We start from the raw sequence: 14,165 nt of genomic DNA on the forward strand, positions 1-14,165 counted from the left end.
CTCATTTTTAACATTAAAATGTTACAATATTAATATATATTTTATTTTTATCGTCATTTTTGTAGTTGTACAGTGAGTAAATGTTCATGTGTTAGAGCTGAGTGTAGTAGTAACTCCTGCCTGTAGTGTGTCAGGAGGGCTCGTGCTTCATTCTGGTATCATTTAGTGATGAATAGCATTAACATCTTTAAAGTCTGATTCGTTTTTTGATATAACTTCCACAAGGCGTCCTTAACAGGAACATTTGAACCATCATGTTCTTTAGAAACATGTTTGTTCCCACTCTGACTCTGGTTGTTCTTCTGATGCCACCTGGTGGCAGAGAGCTTTAGGGAGTTTGCGGAGGAGCATCCTGAGTTCGCTGAGCAGTTCCTCTACTCAGACAATGCAGGATTCGGCAGCAGCTCCCCTCCTCACGCCAACGGCTTCTGCGCTGATTTCAGCCCGAGAGACCACCACGCTCCTCAGAAGAAACTCGACTGAGCCCATCTTACACGTCCCCGAGAACAAGAGGACGAACGCGGAGCAGCATTGCAAAGTTTACCACTTGGTATCCGTGACATTTGATTGGTTACTTCACGCTTGCCGGTTTTCTCTTCCCCTCAGCATCATTTCTGTCAATTGAGATCGGGAACTTTTCTTAATATGATTATTTTAAGAGCAAATTGAAGGGATTTTTCTTTCTCTTTTTTTTTTTTCTTTTTTTTTTTGTAAAACAACTACTTGAAAGCCAATCACTAATTTCATTCTCATTGGGTGATCTATTTGTGCGAGTGATACTTGACCGACTGCATGTTTTTTTAAATACGGGAGAAAAAGGATGCAAACAAGCGAATAAAGACCCAGTCACTAACGGAATAGAAGCGGTTTTCACTGTTGGCTTGCGCTCTCTTTTTCAGTCTCAACCGTCCACATCTTTGTTTTTCTGTTTCATGACTGTAGATGCCTTTATGAATTCATAAGTATTTGCATGGGCTTGATGCTTGATAGCAGTATTACTCAGTGTTTGACTAAAATGGTCGTTGAGTGCCAGTGACAGATATCTGAGCTCTGTCTCCTCCTGCTGGATGTTTATGAGGATCAGATTTGAGGTGCAAAATACGACCGATTAAGTGCTGGTCTAAATCGAAATGAGTCAGTTTTTATTCCTTAATATTTCGTCCCTTAGCTCAGGGGTGCGGGAAAGTGGCTATCTGTTTGTTTTTGGTGTGTGTGTTCTTTTAATTCATCGTTTTGTACAGTAAGTTACACTGTACTTTTGTAAATTCTGGACATCCAATTACCAATTTAATCCATGAGCACGTCTCAGTCAGGCTGTTTCAGCTTTGGTTTTTGGGGGTCATTTTTACGTTTTATTTTTATTTACTTTAGGTATTGAAATAAACAAAACATTTTACATTTATATGGACCAAATACAGAATAATAACTGTGGCGTAGTTAGAGAATCAGGAATCTGAACAATGTTATTCATAAGATATAGTATATATAATGGAGTGTTTACCTTTTTGATAGACAACGTATTCCTGTATTTTTCTATTTTTCACTCAAGAGGCAAGTGAAAAATTGACATCATGTCCAACAATTCGACCAAGAAAAGTCTCTTTCTAATGTTTTAGAGTAGAGTTTCTCTCTTAATGTTTATCTGCATCTTGCATCAAGTAAAGTCTTCCTTCATTTCTTCACACAAACAATCGGAGTCCAACTAATGTCAAATTGAATCCCTAATGAATGACGTTTTGTGGTAAATGGACAGTTCTTCACAAAAATGGTGCCTGTGATTGTTTGAAAACATCGACCTAATTGATTTTTTTTTCTTTTTTTGAACCACGTAATGAGGCCGAAGTGAAGTGATATGCAGTCGTTTTCTTAAATTTTGGTCTTGAAATATTTAATTTGCCACAAAGATTTCAAAAGTTTATTTTGCTAAAAGATACTGTTATTATTCTTACTTTTTATAAGGTTTTTTTTTTAATGATTGATTAGCTAATGTGAAGGATACAGATTTGACTTCTTGATGAGTATCAGTTCAATCTTTAGTCGCGGCCCACAGCGTTTCGTGAGCATGTACGGTTAGACATCTGCATTTATTACAAGATCCTGGATCTGTTTGACTCACACTTTAGTTTTCTAGTGAAATCTTCACTGTTAGTTCTCAACTAAACTTAACACCACGGCAAAGCAATATTTTATTGATGTCACCACCTTTTTTAAAAAAAAAACACTTCTGAAATGTATTTTGAATATTCCGAGTGCGGGGCATTTTGTGAATTTTGCTATACATAAAAGGATTTCTTCTCACTGCCATGAAAGATCTGTGATCTAAAGTGTTATTTTCAGATTGACCTGGTTTAACTAGATTAGCTCCTTTGTACATACATTTGTGATGTTTTCCTTGGTGATGGCTTTATGTATGTAATTATTGCTGTTACAGATGCTTTTTGTCCTATACACATTACATATTATTGTTGGCCTTGAATTTCAATGTAGTTTTAAGGAGGAAAAGAGAATGTATTGACAATCCATCACAATCAACAGTCAAATGTGCATCATACTTCAGTATTGGCGAGCGAAGGAACTCGACCCTGATGTACAGTCTTGTGCACATGATGGGTCGATTCTCTGGCTCAGTCCAGTTCTCATGGATTTTCCCCCCATGTTTTCCAAATTTTGATGTACATTTATTTGTGCTGGCACTTTAGATTTTTAAGCCTTCTTCTTTTCATGAGTTATGTGACGGTATGCTGGTGTGCATGTTCAGGTGATTGGTTATGATATTACAGTGGCTTTGTATCAATATTTACCCGTACAGACCACACATGAAAACGGATTGAGGAGAAAGGGATTGTGGGTTCGCTCTGGACCTGATGGACATTAAACTAGTTTCCTATCTTCTCTGATGGGAATCATTGTTATTTGTGTGTGTATAGAGGTGAATCTCATGAATCATTTCAAGAACATGTTCATCTTCACCCTAAATACCTTCAGTGAAGAATAAGAAGCCTATTTTTATAAGGACAATTGAGGTTGTTGTTTTTTTTTTTGCATTGTGACATTTTCATGACTATCAAACACATACTCTCATTATCATAATCCAGCTGAATTAATTTGTTTAGAAATGTAAGTATTTTAGAATTTAAATAATATATCATGGTTATTGCCTTTGATTTATGAAAATTTATTAAAACTAATGAGAATATCAAAGCAAAATAGTCAAACGGCTGGAGGGGGAATGTGAAGCATATTTTCATTGTGACATTTTCATGACTATTAAACACATTTAACTCGTGACTAATGAGAATAACAAAGTAAAACAGTCAAATGGCTGGAGGGGGAATGTGTTTTAATTGTCATGAAAATGTCACAATTCAAAAAAATCTTAATAGTTTCTTTAGTATTCAAATGTTTTCTCTTGAGATTCAACCGCAGGCATTATAATCTTTGATGGTTTGGGTTATTTGCTGAAATGGTCAGAATATTATTTAATAAATCATATGTAACAATCAGACATGTTTGCTGCTTCAGACCAGAGTAGATCCCAGTCTCCTTTCTCACCATTGCAGAAGCAGTGATCTAAGATGGATTTTTTTTATTTTTATTTTTCTATATGAAATGAGGACCCAGCATCTCTGGCGTGTAACTTTATTTTGTAAGCGTATGGTTTATTTGAAATACCTCACAGGAAGACCTGCTCTTCTCTGTGTTTGTAAAGGGTTCTGTATTTATGTCTCTTCTGCCTGTGACGGTGTGTCCTTCACCGAGCTGAAGAAGAAAGACTGAACTCCTTGAGGTCATGTGTCTTTCTGATGGCTCCTCTGCACCCGTCCAGCTGACGTAGATGTTTTAGGTCTGTTTTCTATTTTGCCCTGACTTTTATTTTGTAATGTATCAAAAGAGTCATTTTTACAAGATACCTGGGCTTGTCTGTTTTGAATGCAATGAAATGACTTGTCATTCTGACTCTTTAATAAAAAGAGACACTTGACTACATCTCTCTGATTGTGTTTTCTTCAATAACGCTGTCGCCCTCTAGAGGAGAGGAATCATGAGTGGTGAGTTCAGACCAGATGGTGTGAAGAGGATGTTTCCACATGGATGGTTTGGGTTCAGATTGACATATAAAAATTATATATTTTTAATTGATTTGATGTCTATCTATATATTATGTGTTATAATATATATATATATATATATATATATATATATACATATATATATAATCACAAAAAGCTTACTGATTTCTAGTTACAATGTGTATTAATAATTAGTTATTCCTTCTGAAATATTTGATAATACTTGAGTCATTACTAAGTAGATTACCATCATCATCACTTTATAATTAATTATGCATTATTCACATTAATTATGGGCCTGTAGTTTTTAGTAGTCCTCTGCCAGGTGTGAAAAGGGTAGTTATTGAATAGCTAATAGGGAACTTATGCATTTAACTGAGTGCTATTAGTTGCAAGTTAATTAATCAAGAGTTTCTTGTTAGTTAATAGTAGTTACTAGAATGATATTACATTAGCCTACTCATTTGTTCCTATGCAGTTATTTGTTAATGATGGAACAGTATTCTGAAGTGTTACCCTATATGCCATGAAGAATTAAGGCAGTTCTTAAGGCAAAAGGTCCAACCCATGCAGCACAAGCAAGGTGTATATATTAAAGTGACTGGTCATTGTATACATTCTGTAAAAGTTTGCACAGCAGGGACTTTTTGCCCCATAATTTAGCACTTTGCCATGATTACTAAATTATCAAACATTTCTATTTATTTACCTTATCACGTTGGCTAATGCATCATCATCATCATCCTGTGCATGCTAAACTCATATCTAAACACATTAAAGTGCATAAAATAAGATAAGATAAATCTGTAAAAATACAGCACAATGTACCTTGTTAAAGTCACCAAGATATCAAAATTTACCATTCTGATTTTTTTTTTATAAAATATTGCCATAATTATTTATCCATGCGCATCTTTTTTTTTTTACTTTTTTTTTTTTACAATGATTAAAAAACAACTGGTCATTCATGTGAGATTGATCAATACAGTAGCAAACCACAACCATCCAATTAATACCCCATGCATGGACAAAATCAAGTTCCGCCCTACAGTTTTTCTTGTTTCAGAAGCTGTTTCACTTGCAAAGGCCTATGTCACAATAGGAAAGAAAAGACGTCTGTTTCATGCAGACTTTAATATTAAGTAATTCTTTATGATATTTATTTGAATAATTTGAGATGAATGATGGGTGAAGCTGCTCACTGCAGATGAGCACAGCATCGACTGCAGAAGGTCTTCACTGTGTTTTCTGATTCTCTCAACTATGCAAGAGTAGCTCTGATGAATAGTAAAAGAACACTTATTGACAACAACTTTTTCCTCCGCATTCTTATTCTCACAGAAGACGAGTGACGTCACGCCCAATGAAGGGCGCCCGCATCTGAATCTGAAAATAGGCATCCTTCAGATCTAGAGAAATAAACCAGTCCCTCGGGCGAACGTGCGCGAGGATTTTCCTGGTCGTAAGCATTTTGAACGGTCTTTTTGCAAGCACTTTGTTCAAATATCTCAGATCTAGGATAGGTCTGAAGGCTCCGTCCCTCTTGGGTACGAGAAAATATCGGCTGTAAAAGCCTGACTCGCTCAGAGAAGGCGGTACCTTGACCAAGGCGGAAGTGGCTCTGCAGGCTTTAGACGGGAGGGCTGACCGTGACCGCCATCTCGCGGAGGGCGGGCAAAGGTGCGCTGCGACCGCCTCTTCCACAGGGGGAATCGCTGTGTACCCTTTCTCGGCGGCGCCGTCCACTCGGGAGAGCGACGCGGAGGCCTGTGACTGAAGTCTAGCAGAAAACGGTGTATTCCATGAATGTCAGCTCCGCATGAAGTTCCGGCAGGAATGGAGCGGGCCTAGTTTCTGAAACTGCGCGGCAGCGACTTTGAAGGAAGCAGCCGTCGAGCCTGTTCGGCGCGGGTTCCTTCGGCAGCGACCACTCGAGCCCGAGACGGTCAACAGCTTGTGTCAGCAGGCGCATAAGTTCCGCGTCAGCTCCAGCGCGGGTACGGGTGGATTCCTGGATTGACGAGGTGGCGGAGTGAAGCGACCATTCCTCGCTGTCTGATGCCAGGATAGAGCAGCAGTCTCTCTTGACGTGTCCCTCGGACTCATCCTCCGAAGCGACGGCAGCTGCGCGTCAGTGAGGAGAGGTGGGGAAGGCGAGAGCGAGGCTCGAGGGAGGTTCTCCGGCGAGCGCGTCGCTGTGGCCACAGGTTCTGGCTGTCTCAGGGAACGGCGCTTCTTTCTGCGCGGTCCCACAGGGGGCGGAGTGACTGCTGTGGTGTTGAAAACTTCGAGTCGAGCCCGCAGGGTCGACAGCGGAAGCTCCTCACAGAGCTCGCAGCCCCCGGACGCGAGGGCGAGCTCTGCGTGTTCCAGGCCCAGGCAGAGAGCGCAGATCAGGTGGCGGTCTCCGGCGCTGAGCGGGGCTTTACACGAGCCACAGGAAGTGCGAGGCATCTTTAAAAAGACGCTCGCTGCTCTTTTAGAATAATATGCAAGGCAAAAAGGATACGTCGCCGGATAGCGTAGCTCGCACGGATGGCTGAAGGTGGCGAAGACGGCCGGCTTCCTCAGCGCTGTCCTAGGCTGGCTGTTCGCTGTTCGACGGCGGCGGTGACTTCTCTCAAATCCAGCGATGCGAAGAGCTCGCTGAAGAGTCGAAAAACCAGAGAATTCAGCCTACAGCCCCTATTTTATACGCTAAGCCACGCCTATCTGGCGGGCTGTGACGCTATAAAGGCGCGGGCTCCCTTCATTGGGCGTGACGTCACGCCGGGCTCCCTGGTAGGCTGCAGCAGTTGCCCGCAGGGCAGCCAATGAGCACGCAAGATGGCCTGCTCTAGGTCTGCTAGCTGCTGCACTGCGTTGACAAGGTATACAAAATTAAGGATAATTTTTTGGCTTCAGTATCTCGAGAAGATGAATCTTTCCCGTAGCGTAAGCTAAACTTACGCAATACTCGTTCCCTCTCTAGAGAGAACCGAGGTTACGTTAGTAACCGAGTATCGTTTTCATCAAATGATGATGAAATGATCTTTTAATTGGAGCCAGCCCGTTGTGCAGCGGAAACAAGCTCCATTGAGGATTGTTTAAAACCAGTGAGTCTTGATGACTGTCAGCCTGTGGAATCTCCACATTGTCCATCTCTATGATGGCGCAACGTCTGTGAGAAAGACGTCTGGACCATGACTGTCCTTTCCCATATCCCCACTCATGTCATATAGGATTCATATAAGTTCATTGCTTTGTTATGACAAATTATTTTTTTCTTTTTCTTCACCATCATTCAGAAGCAGAGCGTTGTGCGACTCCATCAGCATTATTAGATGTGAATTCTCAAAATTCACATGAAACATTCAATCTGTTTTATCATGTTAGCAGGTGGTGTGTGCCAAAATGAATATCTGAAAGGTGTTGATTATTGAATTAGCCCTGTCAGCCACTAATGATAATAATATTTGTTCAAAGGCCATGGTGGGATATGAATTACAAGACGCCTGTGCCGTTTACTAAACACCAAATTATTTTTTATGTTGTTGGTGTTACATTTTACAAAATACATTATGTTTTATAAAGGTACTGAGGAAAGTATGTTGAGGACACTGGGGCTAGTTGTCCTTTTTTTCTCTAGTGAAGATTTCTTTAATTATGATTATTTATTTATTATATATTTTACAAACCTCAAAGTTTTGACTACAAAAAAGCTGTAGAACATTTCACCTGTTATTGTCTAGAAAAAAAAAGATATAATACAAAAGCATATAATACAAAAGCTTTTGTATAATACAAAAGCAGGGCATGTTGTCACATAAAACACAAAATTCATTAACAAAAATGTCAAACGTATTGTAAAAATGTAATGAACAAATCCCAACCATTTTCTCAACCTGCCATTGATTAAAAAATAGGCTACTCTTGTCCTGAGAACACCGTTTAGTCAAGTCACCTTTATTTATAGTGCTTTTTACAACCCAGATTGTTTCAAAGCAGCTTTACAGTGATAATAGGAAATTAATGCAACAAAGATTGTTTTGGCTGTACAGCAGATCCCTAAATCTCGTCTGAAGTCCAAAGGGGATCGTGCCTTTTCGGTTGCTTCATCCCGCCTCTGGAATAACCTGCAGACTCGCAGACCCCCGCACTTTCTAGCTGTTGTCGAGACATCGGTGAGAAGCGACATGGCTTCTCTGTTGAAGCTGTTGGAGAAAGGGGCTGTAGAGCCACTCCCTTTATCACTAAGCAAGTCGAGTTTTTACAATAGCAATTTCTTTGTTCCAAAGAAAGATGGCGGCCTCAGGCCCATCTTAGATCTCAGACACCTGAACAAAGCGTTTATGCGTATGCTATGTCCATTCAGAATGCTGACAACCAAACAAATCCTCATCCAGATTCGCCCTGGGGATTGTTTTTCTCAGTGGATCTGAAAGATGCTTATTTTCACATTCAGAACACCCCATCACAGGCCATTCTTAAAATTTGCCTTCAAGCGGAGGGGTTATCAGTACACAGTCCTACCATTCGGTCTATCCCTAGCACCCCGTATGTTTACGAAGTGCATGGACGCAGCCCTCACCCCCTGAGACAACGGGGAGTGCGAGTGTTCAACTACCTTGATGATTGGCTGGTTCTAGCCCAATCGGAGGCACAGTTAATAACTCGCGGATCCTGGCTCCTCAGCCATCTAGAATGCCTGGGTCTCAGGATAAATGGTTCAAAAAGCGCATTGTCTCCCAGCCAGAGTGGGGACAGTCATAAATTCCACGTTTTGGTCCGGTCGGACAACATGTCAGTGGTTTCCTATATAAATCGCCAAGGTGGGCTCAGGTCGAGCAACCTGCACTCCATGGCCAAACACCTCTTGGCGATTGAGAGCGGCACACGTGCCAGGCATTCTGAACCAGGCTGTATATATGCTATCCAGAGGCAATGTCCTCCCGGGGAAATGATCTCTTCACCCACAAACGGTTCAGCTGATATGGAGCATCTTCGGCGAAGCAGAGGTTGACCTCTTCGCCTCAGAAGACAGCGCCCGTTGCCGAGTATTTTTCTCCGAAGAAACGCGCTGGCCCAGAACTGGCCAAGCCGCCCGCTGTATGCATTCCCTCCGATCACGATGCTACCTCAGGTCATCGAACGGATCAGGGAGAGCAAGTGTGCCGTGCTCTTGATAGCCCCTCTCTGGAGGAACCAGCTATGGTTCTCCAAGTTGACTCAGCTGCTGGAATCAGCCCTATGGCTGATACCACTGAGGAGAGACTTCCTCACGCAGGCGAACGGGACGATCTGGCATCCCCGTCCCGACTTGTGGGCCATCCATGTATGGCCCCTGAACGGGTATCCGGGAACCTTCTAGAAAGGGTGCTAAATACCATTACTGAAGCAAGAGCGGGTCACACCCCCTCTACGCTCAAAGTATATGTGGTGGCCATAGCAGCACTTCACGCTCATGTTGCCGGGCAATCACTGGGAAGAAACAACCTTGTTGTGCGCTTCCTCAAGGGGGACAGAAGGCTAAACCCGCCTCGACCCCCCTCTGTACCTATCTGGGACATCTCCACGGTCCTGGAGGCCATGAAAGGGACCCCTTTCGAGCCACTTCAGTCTGCTGACCTGAAGCCTCTTTCGCTCAAAACTGCTCTCTTGCTAGCACTGGCATCAGTCAAGCGAGTGGGTGATTTGCAAGCACTCTCAGTGAGTTCTTCCTGCCTTGAATTCGGGCCCAACGACTCCAGATTTATCCTTAAGTCAAGGCACGGGTATGTTCCTAAAGTGCTCTCGACTCCGTTCAGAGTGCAAGTCATTTCGCTGTCAGCTCTTCCCTCGTCAGAAGACGAAAGAGATGCAAATCTACTTTGAGGGCTCTCAAAGTCTATTTGGAGTGTTCTGCCCCCTTCAGGCAGTCAGAACAGCTCTTCGTATGCTTTGATGGCTAACACCAGAGATCTCGCGGTCACAAAGCACAGACTGTCATGTTGGATAGTTGATGCTATCTCGCCGGCTTATGAGTCTAAGGGCCTCCATTGTCCCATATGCATCAGAGTTCATTCCACGAGAGGCATGGCCTCGTCATGGGCCGGCTGGGCCTCACCGTCCACATTTATGAGGTTTTATAACCTGGAAGTTCCCGCTTTGCAAGTATAGCGGAGCTCTGGACGCACCACAGGATCAGCGCCAAATAAAGAGAAACACCAGCAATACATTTTTACTTTTGCGTGTTTACTGCAAGCATACAATGGGACAGTGTTACAATCATCTGTTCTGGATTGACAATCTCTCTTCAGAGTGCTTCTCGCAAACTCATATTAGAAGATGTATTTTCTTTACAGTATCTGAAATTGTTCCATTTAATAAGATGCATAACAACAACAACAAAATGAATGCAACAACTCCTGCAAGCATAAAATGGGACAGTGTTACAATCTGTTCTGGATTGATCTGTTTGGATTGACACTCTATCCAACCATCCATCCATCCACCTTCTTCCGCTTATCCGGGGCCGGGTCGCGGGGGCAGCACACTAAGCAGAGATGCCCAGACTTCCCTCTCCTCAGACATTTCCTCCAGCTCTTCCGGGGGGACACCGAGGCGTTTCCTGGCCAGCCGGGAGAAATAATCCCTCCACCGTGTCCTAGGTCTTCCCCGGGTCTCCTTCCGGTGGGATGCGCCCGGAACACCTTCCTGGGAAGGCGTCCAGGAGGCATCCGGAACAGATGCCCGAGCCACCTCAGCTGGCCCCTCTCGATGTGGAAGAGCAGCGGCTCTACTCTGAGCTCCTCCCGAGTGACCGAGCTCCTCACCCTATCTCTAAGGGATCACCCAGCCACCCTGCGGAGAAAACTCATTTCGGCCGCCTGTATCCGGGATCTTGTCATGACCATAGGTGAGAGTAGGAACGTTGATTGACCGGTAAATCGAGAACTTCGCCTTGCAGCTCAGCTCCTTCTTCACCACGACAGACCGGTACATCGACCGCATTACTGCAGAACCTGCACTGATCTGTCTGTCAATCTCCCGTTCCATCCGTCCCTCACTCGTGAACTCCTCCACTTGAGGCAGGAACTCTCCACCAACCTGAAGTGAGCAAGCCACCCTTTTCCGACTGAGAACCATGACCTCAGATATGGAGATGCTGATTCTCATCCCAGCCGCTTTGCACTCGGCTGCAAACCGTCCCAGTGCATGTTGAAGGTCCTGGTCTGTTGGGGCCAGCACGACAACATCATCCACAAAAAGCAGAGACAAAATCGCGTGGTCCCCAAACCGGACACCCCCCGGCCCCTGGTTGCGTCTAGAAATTCTGTCCATAAAAGTTATGAACAAAACCGGTGACAAAGGGCAGCTCTGCCGGAGTCCAACATGCACCAGGAACAAGTCTGACTTACTGCCGGCAATGCGAACCAAGCTCCTGCTCCTTAGCAAAGGGCTCCGGACCCCATACTCCCAGAGCACCCTCCACAGGATGCCGCGAGGGACACAGTCGAATGCCTTCTACAAATCCACAAAACACATGTGGATTGGTTGGGCAAACTCCCATTAAACCTCCAGCACCCTGGAGAGGGTATAGAGCTGGTGCAGTGTTCCACAACAGGGACGAAAACCACACTGTTCCTCCTGAATCAGAGGTTCGACTATTGGCCGAATTCTCCTCTCCAGTACCCTGGCCTAGACTTTCCCGGGAAGGCTGAGAAGTGTGATCCCCCTATAGTTGGAACACACCCTCCGGTACCCCTTCTTAAAAAGAGAGACCACCACCCCGGTCTGCCAGTCCAAAGGTACTGTCCCCAACCACCACGTGATATTGCAGAGGCGTGTCAGCCCCACAACATCCAGAGACTTGAGGTATTCAGGGAGGATCTCATTCACCCCCGGAGCCTTGCCACCGAGGAGCTTCTTGACTACCTTGGTGACTTCAGCCAGGGTGATGGACGAGTCCACCTCCGAGCCCTCGGCCTCTGCTTCCTCAATGGAAGACGTGTCGGTGGGATTGAGGAGATCCTCTAAGTATTCTTTCCACCGTCCGACGACATCCTCAGTAGAGGTCAACAACTGCCCACCTCCACTGTAAACAGCGTTGGTCACTGCTTCTCCTCCCAGGCCCAATTTTTTGCCTCCACAACCACCCGTGCTGCAGTCCGCTTGACCTGCCGGTATCTGTCAGCTGCCTCAGGAGTCCCACAAGCCAGCCAGGCCCGATAGGACTCCTTCTTCAGCTTGACGGCATCCCTTACTTCCGGTGTCCACCACCGGGTTCGGGGATTGCCGCCTCCACAGGCACCAGAAACCTTACGGCCAGAGCTCCGAGCGGCCGCGTTGACAATGAAGGGGGAGAACATGGTCTACTCGGACTCAATATCTCCAGACTCCCACGCGATCTGGTCGAAGCTCCACCGGAGGTGGAAGTTGAAGATCTCTCTGACAGGGGGCTTGGCCAAACGTTCCCAACAGACCCTCACAGTACGTTTGGGTCTGCCAAGTCTGTCCAGCTTCTTCCCCCGCCATCGGATCCAACTCACCACCAGGTGGTGATCAGTTGACAGCTCCACCCTCTCTTCACCTGAGTATCCAAGACATACGTATGGAGGTCTGATGAAACAACCACAAAGTTGATCATGGACCTCCGGCCTAGGGTGTCCTGGTGCTACGTGTACTGATGGGCACCCTTATGCTTGAACATGGTGTTCATTATGGACAAACTGTAACTAGCACACAAGTCCAATAACAGAACACCTCTCGGATTCAGATCGGGGGGGCCGTTCCTCCCAATCACACCCCTCCAGGTGTCACTGTCGCTGCCCACGTGGGCATTGAAGTCCCCCAGTAGAACGATGGAGTCCCAAGTTGGAGCACTTTAAAGCACCCCTACCAGAGACCCCAAGAGGGCCGGGTACTCTGCACTGGCGTTCGGCCCGTAGGCACAAACGACAGGGAGAGACCTATCCCCGACCCGAAGGCGCAGGGAAGCGTCCCTCTCGTTCACCGGGGTGAACTCCAACACATGGCGGCTGAGCTGGGGGGCTATATGCAAAACCCACACCAGCCGGCCGCCTCTCGCCATGGGCAACTCCAGAGTGGTAGAGAGTCCATCCTTTCTCAAGGAGTGTGGTTCCAGAGCCCAAGCTGTGCATGGAGGTGATCCCGACTATCTCTAGTCGGTACCTCTCAACCTCGCGCACAATCTCAGGCTCCCTTCCCGCCAACGAGTTGACGTTCCACATCCCCAAAGCCAGTTTCCGTGTACAGAGATCGGGTCGTCAGGGCCCTCGCCTTCGAATGCCGCCCGATCCACTCTGCACAAACCCCTTACGGTCCTTCCTGCCGGTGGTGAGCCCACGGGAGGGCGGCCCCACGGGCCTGGCTCCAGTGTGGGGCCCCAGCTGCGCCATGCCGGGCGAAGTCACGGTCCTCGTTTGCATTTCTGTCATAAGGGGTTGTTTTTTTTAACCGCTCTTAGTCTGACCGTCACCTAGGACCTGTTTGCCTTGGGAGACCCTACCAGGGGCATAAAGCCCCAGACAACATAGCCCCTAGGATCATTCAGGCACTCAAACCCTTCCACCACAGTAAGGTGGCACTTCAAGGAGGAGCTTTTGACAATCTACAAATACATAATTCAGTTAGTACATTGTCCCATATTTCTAATATGCAGTCAACTTACAATATCAAAGTAACAATTCACAGTTCCAGTTGATCAACACACATAACATGCTTTAAGTCATGAACTACATTACCCAAAATGCACCGCTGATTACTGGAGCGCATTTTACTCTGTGCAGCACAGATTAACCACTCGTGTCATCAAAATGGAATTAAGTGAAACTTAGATTAACATTAACAAATGTCCTCATACTTATGAAAATTAACATAGGCATTAACTGATACTTCAGATGTTATACCGTTCATAGAAATATGACACAATCGCACGTTTAAAGCTATACAGTATATGTACTATATTAAAACATTAAGAACCGTCTATTTAACACACAACAGGGTTACCAACAGTATTACCACCATATTTTGTTCTGATTTCCTCGTAACTTATTTTTAATATGCTCTAAGACCTTGTTTGAGTTGTCCATTAAGGGAGACACATACCTCTCT

The 14,165-nt window shown here is 45.0% G+C and overlaps 1 protein-coding gene across 1 annotated transcript in view; it reads left to right on the top strand.

Annotated features, from left to right (window-relative positions):
• LOC143715591 (lysophosphatidylcholine acyltransferase 1) overlaps window positions 1–3,987 on the top strand; it is an 81,550-nt gene extending 77,563 nt beyond the window's left edge. The window contains exon 14 of the mRNA XM_077207377.1: window positions 323–3,987. Within this exon, the coding sequence (XP_077063492.1) occupies window positions 323–483 (161 nt within the window). The 3' untranslated portion in view covers window positions 484–3,987. The remainder of the gene's footprint in view (window positions 1–322) is intronic.
• Window positions 3,988–14,165: the final 10,178 nt, after the last annotated feature.

This window comes from Siphateles boraxobius, unplaced genomic scaffold, assembly GCF_051911475.1.
Source record: "Siphateles boraxobius isolate OS27281-9 unplaced genomic scaffold, OSU_SipBor_1 12, whole genome shotgun sequence".
NCBI lineage: Eukaryota > Metazoa > Chordata > Actinopteri > Cypriniformes > Leuciscidae > Siphateles > Siphateles boraxobius.